Raw genomic sequence first — 9,480 nt, forward strand, 5'->3', positions numbered from 1 at the left:
TGTTAGCCAGGATGGTCTTGATCTCCTAACCTCATGATCTGCCCTCGTCGGCCTCCCAAATTGCTGGGATTACGGGCGTGAGCCACTGTGCCTGGCCAATAATTGTTTAATATTTAGAAATTGACGTTAGTTCAAGTGGAGCGAGCAAACCGAGTGGTTGTGTGGTCACATCTCAGAAACCGGTCGCACTAGCAGCATGCTTGGCCAACTGACTGAAGAGCAGATTTCAGAATTCAAAGAAGCTTTTTCACTATTTGAAAAAGATGGTGATGGAACTATAACAACCAAAGAATTGGGAACTGCAATGACGTCTTTTGGGCAGAATCCCACAGAAGCAGAGTTACAGGACATGATTAGTGAATTAGATGCCGATGGTAATAGCACAGTTGACTTCCGAGAATTTCTGACAATGACGGCAAGAAAAATAAAAGACACAGACAGTGAAGAAGAAATTAGAGATGCATTCAGTGTGTTTGAGCAGGATGGCCATGGTTCTATTAGTGCTGCAGAATTTCACCATCTGATGACAAACCTTGGAGAGAAGTTAACAGATGAAGAAGTTGATGAAATAATCAGGGAAGCAGATACTGATAGTGATGGTCAAGTAAACTATGAAGAGTTTATACAGATGATGACAGCAAAGCGAAGACCTTGTACAGAATATGTTAAATTTCTTGTACAAAATAGTTACTTGCCTTTTCTTTTAACTTATCTGTGAAAGGTTTCTCCCTACTGTCAAAAAAATATGCATGTATAGTAATTAGGACTTCATTCCTCCATGTTTTCTTCCCTTATCTTACTGTCATTGTCCTGAAACCTTATTTTAGAAAACTGATCAACTAATGTGTTGCACGTGGCTTACTATAAATATATCTAAGCCCCTCTGCACATCTCAGCTTAGATGGAGTTGGTCAAATGAGGGAACATCTGGGTTATGCCTTTTCTCAAAGTCGTTTCCTTTAGGAACTGTCAGCGTGTTGTTGAAGTTTGGAGTTGTAACTCTACCTGAACTATGGACAGTCAACAATATGTACTTAAAAGTTGCACTGTTGCAAAAGGGGTGTATATCCAGGTACTCCTACAGTATTTTTTGGTATTGCTGGCCCTGTACCAGAGACATTTTCTTTTATTGTTACTTGCTTTTTAAACTTTGGTTAGCCACTTAAAGAAAATCTGCTTAGGGGACAATTTGCCTCAAATCCATTTGAAGTTGTATATTTGTTTTTCAATAAAACAATTTAAAAAGTAAAAATTGACTAAGGTAATTTATTCCAGTAACAGATTAAAGGGGGGAAATATGCTTCTTTTGATGGATACAGAATTAGCATTTGTATCTTCATGACTTTTTAAAAAGTTCCTAGTATAGAAGGGAGTTTTCATTACCTAATAATAAAGTATCTCTACAAAATCCAGCAGTAAACATCATACTTTTAATTGGGATTCCTTGAAAGTATTCATTCCCTTAAGGTGAGGAGCAAGACAAGGGAGCCCGCCGTCACTTCTAGTCAGTGTTGTAGTAGGAGGGACGTCCTCGCCAGTAAAGTAAACCAAGACAAGGAAATGACATAGGATCAGAAGGGAGGAGGCAGATCTGTCATTATTCTCAGATAACGTATCTGATTCTAAACCCAAAAAGAATGTTCAAATAGATTATTGGCTTTATCAGAGAATTTTCCAAAATCAATTACATTTCTGTATTTCTGCACAAACAGGTAGAGCATGTGATTACAGAAAAGATACGCTTTACAGAGCATTAAAGCCCATGCCTAGGAATAAATCTAACAAAAGATATGTAAGATCTCTGATTTAAAAAAATATATATATATAAAACACACCTTATCGAGAGACACTTTAAGAAATTAATGGAGAGACCTACATGTTCGTGGATTAAAAGTTACAGTTTGTGGCCTGGCGCAGCGGCTCACGCCTGTAATCCTAGCACTTTGGGAGGCCGAGGGGGATTGCCCAAGCTCCCAGGAGTTCAAGACCAGCCTGGGCAACCTGGCAAAATCCCGTCTCTACTAAAAATGCAAAAAATTAGCCGGGCATGGTGGTGCATGCCTATAGTCCCAGCTTACTTGGGAGACTGAGGCACGAGAATCGCTTGAACCCAGGAGGCAGAAGTTGCAGTGAGCTGAGATCACACCACTACACTCCAGCCTGAACAACAGAGCAAGACTCTGTCTCCAAAAAAAAAAAAACAGTTACAGTTTTCTAAAGATGTCAGTTCTTCCTAAAATTGATTTGTATGTTAGAGAGGGTATTAGTTGTTTATTTTTATTTTTTGAAATTTATATGAAAGAGAGAAGAACACTTATACTCCTATAAAGAATGGGGATGCCAGAAGGAGGCTGTGTGTGACTTGTCTTAACCAGATGACAAGAATTACCATCAAGCTAACATGCTTAAGAGAGTGTGATATTGACACAAAATAGAGAAACCTAAAACTGGTCTATATATAGGAAATAACTTAAGACCAAGAGGCATTGCAGTTAGAAGAGGAAAGGATAGACTTCAATAATAACGTTAGGACAATCAGTTTTTGTGTAGGAAAAAATGGAATTAGATGTCTGCTTCGAACTGTACACAATTTTAGTTGGATTAAAGACTTAAATATGAAAAGCAAAAGTGTAAATCTTTAAGAATACATTAGAGGGCCAGATCATCATAGTCACATTAAAAGGAAAGGGCTTGTAAAATCAAACCCAAAAAGTGCAAACCATAAAGGTAAAAACTGATAAATTTCACCTGGTTAAAATCAAGAACTTCTAAGATGCCATGAAGATATTGGAGTTTTTTTTCCCTTTGTTTCTTATTCATCAGAGATAGATTCTGAAGATAATGTTATCTTGAGTTTGCTTTGAAAATACTCCAGGAAACAAATGTGAAGAGATGAAACAAATGGTAGGATGCCGATCATTATCAAAGCTAGATGATGAGAACATGGAAGTGTATTATACTATTTTATTTTTTATGTATGTTTGAAATTTTTTATTTTAAAAACCTTTGTCAGGGCCGGGTGCATTGGCTCACACCTGTAATCCCAGCACTTTGGGTGGCCAAGGAGGGAGGATCATTTGAGTCCAGGAGTTCCAAAGCAGCCTGGACAACACAGGGAGACCTTGTCTCTATAAAAATTTTAAAAATTAACCAAACCTGGGCACACGCCTGTGGTCCCAGCTACTCAGGAAACTGAGGTGAGAGGATCACTTGAGCTCAGGAGGTCGGGGCTGCAGTAAGCTATGATTATGCCACTGCACTCCAGCCTGGACAACAGAGTTAAGACCCTGTCTCAAAAAAAAAAAAATTGTTTTTTGTTTTTAATCCATCCTGTTTTTATGGTGACTGTCCTGGATTTTCTAATATTTTTTTAAAAACCTTATGTGGGCCAGGTGTGGTGGCTTGTGCCCATAAACCCAGCACTTTGGCACGCTGAGGCAGGAGGCTCACTTGAACCCAGGAGTTTTAGACCAGGCTGGGCAATATAGGGAGATTCCATCTCTACAAAAAAATAGAAAAAAAATTAGGCATGGTGGCACATGCTTGTGGTCCCAGGTACTTAGGAGGCTGAGGCAGGAGGATCATTTGAGCCCAGGAGGTTGGGGCTGCAAGTAAGCCGTAATCATGCCACTGCTCTCCAGCTTGGGTGACGGAGCAAAACACTGTCTCGAAAATAAATAAATAAATAACCTTTTCTGAAAAGATCACTTGTTAAGTACATGTCTAAATACAATCTAATTTTTATCCTGAATAGCACTTATCTTAATAAATTACAAAACAATCTCTTTAAAAAAATACCAGGCAGGACACAGTGGCTAACACCTGTAAAGTCAACACTTTGGGAGGCCAAGGTGGGAGGATTTCTTGAGCCCAGGAGTTCGAGACCAGCCTGAGCAACATGGCAAAACTCTGTCTCTACAAAAAATTTAAAAACTAGCCCAGGCATGATGGTACATGCCTGTGGTCCCAGCTACTCAGGAGGCTGAGGTGGGCGGACTGCTTGAGCCCCTGAGGTTGAGGCTGTGGTGAGCCATGATTCTGCCTCTGCACTCCAGCCTCAGCGACAGAGCGAAACGCTGTCTCCAAAAACCATAGAATGAAGAGACAAGTCACAAACTGGGTGAAGATGTTTGTAATGCATAAAAACCAAAAAGTCAGTATCCACATATTTAAGCAAAGAACTTCTAAAATTGAATAAGCAGTCTCTTAGATATCACATCAAAAGCATAAGCAACAAAAGAAGAAAATAGACAAACTGGACATCCTCAAAAATTTAAAATTTCCTGCTTCAAAGGACACCATCAAGGAAGTAAAACAACCATCCATGAAATTGAGAAAATATTTACAAATCACATATATGACAAGGGACTTGTATCTAAAATACATACAGAGCGCTTACAATTCAATAATAAAAAAGACGACTCAAGTTTAAAGATGAGCAAAGGAACTGAGCAGATGTTTTGCCAAAGAAGATGTACCATGCCAAGAAGCATATAAAACGATCCTCAATATAATTAGCCACTGGGGAAATAAATCAAAACCACAGTAGTCAGCAGCCACCAGCTTGGAGGATCACTTGAGCCGAAGAGTTTGAGACCAGCCTGGACAACACAATGAGACCCCATCTGCACCAAAAAAAAGAAAAAGAAAAAACACAGCAGTGTATCACTTCATGCCCACCAGAATGGCTGTAATGGAAAAGAGACATTGGAACCTTCATGCACTGTTGGGAGGGATATAAAATGGCGTGACTGCTTTTGGAAACAGTTTGACAGTTCCTTAAACAGTTTACGTGAAGAGTTGCCATATGACCCAGCAATTAATTCCACCTCCGTATCTATACCCAAGAGAAATGAAAACATAGTTCAAATATTTGTACATCATTGTTTATAGAAGCATTATTAATAATAGCCAAGAGGTAGAAACAACCCAAATGTCCACAACTGATGAGTGGATAAATGAAATGTGGTCTATACACACAATGGAATATTATTCAGCCATAAAAAAGGAGTAGAGTAGTGATGCATGCTACAGCATAGATGACCCTTAAAAACATTATGCTAAGTGAAAGAAGCCAGTCCCAAAAGACCATTGCATGATTCCATTTATATGAAATGTCCAGAATAGGCAAATCTATAGAGACAGAAGGTAGACTAGACTAATGGTTGCCTATAGCTGAGGGATGAGAGACATAGGGGGTGGTGGCAAAGAAGTATGGGGTTTATTTTTGGGGTCATCAAAATGTTCTAAAATTGACTATGATGATGGACGCACAACTCTGAATATAATATACTAAAAGCTGTTGAGTTGTACCTGTTAAAGGAATGAATTATACGATATGTGAATTATATCTCAAAACTGTTTTTTAAAAAATCAATAACAATTCAATAGGAAAATAAGCAAAAGGCATATCCACACATTTCATATAAGAAGAAACATGTATGCACAATAGATACTTGAAAAGATGCTCAACCTCATTTCTAATCAGGAAAATGCTAATTAAGCCACAGTGGAATACCATTGAATACTCATGTGATTCACAGAAATTGTAAACTGAGGCAATACTGCTCCACATGTAGGGGTGTGGAGAAGTGAGGACGCTCATGCATTTCCAGAGGGAGTATAAATTGTGTAACCACTTTGTAAAATAAGATGGCATTAGAGAGTTGAAGATCCAAGTGTTTATGGCCCAGCAATTCCCCTCTTAAGTGTATACCCAAAGAAATTCTACCAGTAGTATACTGAGATTGCATGTGTAATCACTACAAAATTCAAAGCCACATAAAATTCAACAATATATTATATAGGGGCATAAAGATCATAAACCTGTTTTTTTAAAAGCAAACAAGGGAAGGATAAACACAAAATTCAGGATGGTGAGAATGGGAAAGAATTGGGAGGGTCTAGCAGGGATGCAGGGTAATGGTAAAATTCCTTTTCTTAAACTAGATGGTGAGCATATAGGTGTATATTGTTGGGATTGAGGGGTTGAGGAGAAGGCAAAGTATTACCTGACAATCTGACATTGAGGGAAAATTTAGAAAAACTCAAAAGCATACATGGAAGAATTTTTTCATGCACTTTAAAAATGCTAATAATACACTGTAGAAAAGATGGACATATTTAGCATTTTTTAATTTGAAAAGGAAAAGATAAAATGTTTTTGTCCAATTAAAAAAAAGGAAAGAGAACAACACAGAAAAGAAACAGCAGTAGAACTGGGAGTATTTTAGGAAGGTTTCCAACAAAAGTGGTTAAAATTAAGAGCTTTGTGGCTGGGCGCGGTGGCTCACATGGCTGACACCTGTAATCCCAGCACTTTGAGAGGCTGAGGTGGGCAGATCACAAGGTCAGGAGATGGAGACCATCCTGGCTAACACGGTGAAACCCCATCTCCACTAAAAATACAAAAAATTTAGCCGGCCATGGTGGGTGGTGGGCGCCTGTAGTCCCAGCTACTCGGGAGGCTGAGGCAGGAAAATGGTGTGAACCCGGGAGGCGGAGCTTGCAGTGAGCCGAGATCGTGCCACTGCACTTCAGCCTGGGCGACAGAGCGAGACTCCATCCCAAACAAAAAAAAAAAAAAAGAGCTTTGCACTTAGAGGTGAACTTCATTTATTTGGGGCACCACTTCTTTATTCTTCAGTGATGTTAGATAAACCAGACATTGCTGCCTGTAAGTAAAACCCCATGCTGTCATTTCATTCATTTCATGGTTGCCTTTCTCTTTTTCAGATCCTGCTCACACTAAAATATGAACCACAGACACACAGAGAAACAACCTGTTCACCACTCCTGGGTGCGTGATTGAGGGTGAAGCATCCACCCAGCACTTCAAGGGGTCCATAGTATTTTTTTTTGCTGCCTCAGAGTCCCCAGAGCCTTCGAGTAGAAGTGGCAGTAGCTGGTTGCCAGTCAGCCAATGCAGACTTTCACTGGGACAACAGGAAAGCAGATCTTCTGGGTTTTGATGGAACTTGGCAGTGGGGACGTTCAGCTGATGCATTATATACCCCGTCAGAGCACACTTGTGTCTTTTACCTTCCCTTTGCCCCATGCCCCCAAACTGCTTAGGTCTTCTCTGTCCCTTTACTGCTGCTGCACAGAGATGATATAAAAGAGGCTCTTTGGCTATTTGCATTTTGCTTCCTCTTCTTTTCCAGATTACAGTATGAAGCTTTATTTTCTTTGTACAAGCTGAAAATTCCAACATCATCATCCACCAAAGTTGTTTCTCCCTTTTTGGAGGATCTAGGGGGAAAGAGGAGCATTCATCACAAGTTTCCTAGAGAGAGGAGACAAATCGGTGTGCTGTTGACAACATGAGCCAGGGTAAAGGCACCCTTTGGAATTACTGATTTCAAAGATTAATAAAGTAATTCTATTTTTTTTTTCTTTTTTTTCCCTTTACTAATTTCCCAACAATCAATATTCACAAACAGGACTGAAGTAGAACCAGTTTTTTATTTTACTTTGTGGCTGTGCAATTTTTTAAACTTCATTTTAGAAATGTGAGCTGTAAAGAGATGTTTTATTTTTACATTTCGTTTCAGCAGATGGTGGGTCCAGGCTATTCCCAAAGGCAGCTCCCGCACCTGGGGAGCGGGCCTGTGCAGATGTCTCCATTATCAGCCCTCGACAGGCAGGCTCACTCACAGCGTGGGCCTGCAGTGGCTTTAGCCCTGTGTCCAGTTGCATGTTGCATACCTCGCAGTTCACCTGGATGATGCAGCACAGCCCCAGTGCTCTCCCCTCAAGCCTCTGCCCTCTCGCTTCCTCCCTTTTCCTATGTCCTCTCTGTCTGGCTTCTGCTAGAGAAAAGGTTGAGAGTTGGATGGCAGAATCCACCGAAGGATTAACTTAGCTGCCCTAGGGAGTTATCGGGGGAGAACCCAGAGTCTGGGGCTTCTTCAACAGGGCCCTATGGACTCAGTGTTGAACTCCAAAAAGAAAATTGACACCTGGCTGAGCGCGGTCGCTCACGCCTGTAATCCCAGCAGTTTGGGAGGTCGAGGCGGGTGAATCACGAGGTCAGGAGTTCGAGACTAGCCTGGCAAAGATGGTGAAACCTCGTCTCTGCTAAAAATACAAAAATCAGCTGGGTGCAGTGGCAGGTGCCTGTAATCCCAGCTACTCGGGAGGCTGAGGCAGGAGAATTGCTTGAACCTGGGAGGCAGAGGTTGCAGTGAGCCGAGATCACGCCACTGCACTCCAGCCTGGGCTACAGAGCAAGACTCCATCTGAAAAAAAAAAGAAAGAGAAAATTGACACCTAAAAGGGCAGAAAAGGGACTTTATTGCCTTCTTAATGAATGAAAACAAAGATTTGGGCACACGGACGCGTTTTGTTTGCTTGTGAAGGGTGAGGTCTATGGGTTTCAGGCGAGAAGTGAGAATGCATTCCAAATGTCCCCGGGACTGGAGAGTAGTTTCAGGACCACTTTAACTATTTGCTCAATTGGTTGTGAGTTGATTAGGGGACAAATTAGAATTCCTCCATAGTCCCCTGTTGAGGTGTAGAATTGGGAAATAAGGGGTTTGGGAGGACTCACCACGTGAATCTTGTGACAAGGGAAAAGAGTATGAGCCCAGTAAAAGACATTTTAGACTATAATGCTTGAAATTGCCCTAGGTAACCAATCAGAATGAAGTCTTCCAGCTAATTTCTTACTGCACTTACCATATGCTGATCAGGTGCTAAGACGCCAGATCTCTCCCTTCATGTGTCCAGGTGCTTTCAAGTCATTTTTACTGGGACTGGACTTCACTTGGCAATAAACCAGACAGATCCTATGAGCCCTCTTCCAACGGAGGTGATATTTCCAATGTCACTCTTTACCCTCCCCCAAAACAAGCGTCGATTTTTGAAGACAGACAGTGATTCAAGTTTCTGTAGCACCTGTCAGTGATGTGTAGAATGGGGGCGCTGACTCCAGACCCCTGTCCGTATTTGTGTCTGCTGCCTAACCTACAAGTAGAGCTCTGAAGAAAAAGACCATTTGGAATCGCACCATGTTCTGTTTTCTTTGGAATACTCCAGGAAATGTATCTGGCTGCCTTGGTTCATTAGGATGAACTGCAGGCTGACGTTTTAGCGATGTGCTATAAAGTTGGATAAAAGGGAGTTTCATCTGGGGCCAAAAAAATTACTTCCCTTTTCTATATTGAAGCCTCAGGTAAGGACGAGTGATGTCAGGTATAATGCACCACTTCTCAAAATGTGTTAATAGTTTTGAGGCAACCTGGACCCTACTGCAGTCCTAAAGGTACCTCTAGAGCTGCAGCCTGAAACTGTACATTTTTAATAAACCTTTGGGGGTTATCACGCCCAGTGAATTTGAGAATGGTCCTCAGGTGAATCGACTGACGCTGGGACAGCAGCAGCCCGTGGCTGATGTGCTGAGCTTACTGCATCCCTTCTCTGTGCCCTCGGGCTCCCTGGAGCAAGATGGAGTATAATCCCGCCAGCCAGGATTTTAGG

General features: G+C 41.2%; 2 protein-coding genes across 51 annotated transcripts in view; both read left to right on the forward strand.

The window, feature by feature from the left end:
• Positions 1-7,389, forward strand: part of TTLL5 (tubulin tyrosine ligase like 5) — a 295,613-nt gene extending 288,224 nt beyond the window's left edge. For 20 of the 50 annotated variants that reach the window (XM_063651907.1, XM_063651908.1, XM_063651911.1 and 17 more), the window contains one exon: positions 6,736-6,863. Coding sequence is in view for 28 of the 50 variants with exons in the window: in XM_063651922.1 (XP_063507992.1) it covers positions 6,736-6,758 (23 nt within the window). In the remaining 22 variants the exon portion in view is untranslated. Of the gene's footprint in view, positions 1-6,735 lie in introns of all 50 variants that reach the window. The other 30 variants (XM_054448025.2, XM_054448030.2, XM_063651919.1 and 27 more) reach the window with 4 other exon arrangements.
• LOC129012457 (calmodulin-1-like) lies at positions 19-3,570 on the forward strand. Its single transcript, XM_063651880.1, has one exon. The coding sequence runs from the start codon at positions 197-199 to the stop codon at positions 716-718; it is 522 nt and encodes a 173-aa protein (XP_063507950.1). The 5' UTR covers positions 19-196; the 3' UTR covers positions 719-3,570.
• Positions 7,390-9,480: the final 2,091 nt, after the last annotated feature.

This window comes from Pongo pygmaeus, chromosome 15 (assembly GCF_028885625.2).
Source record: "Pongo pygmaeus isolate AG05252 chromosome 15, NHGRI_mPonPyg2-v2.0_pri, whole genome shotgun sequence".
Taxonomy (NCBI): Eukaryota; Metazoa; Chordata; class Mammalia; order Primates; family Hominidae; genus Pongo; species Pongo pygmaeus.

Bases quoted from the DNA above. Each gene is read 5' to 3' on its own strand.
- LOC129012457 (XM_063651880.1), top strand. From the start codon at position 197: ATGCTTGGCCAACTGACTGAAGAGCAGATTTCAGAATTCAAAGAAGCT.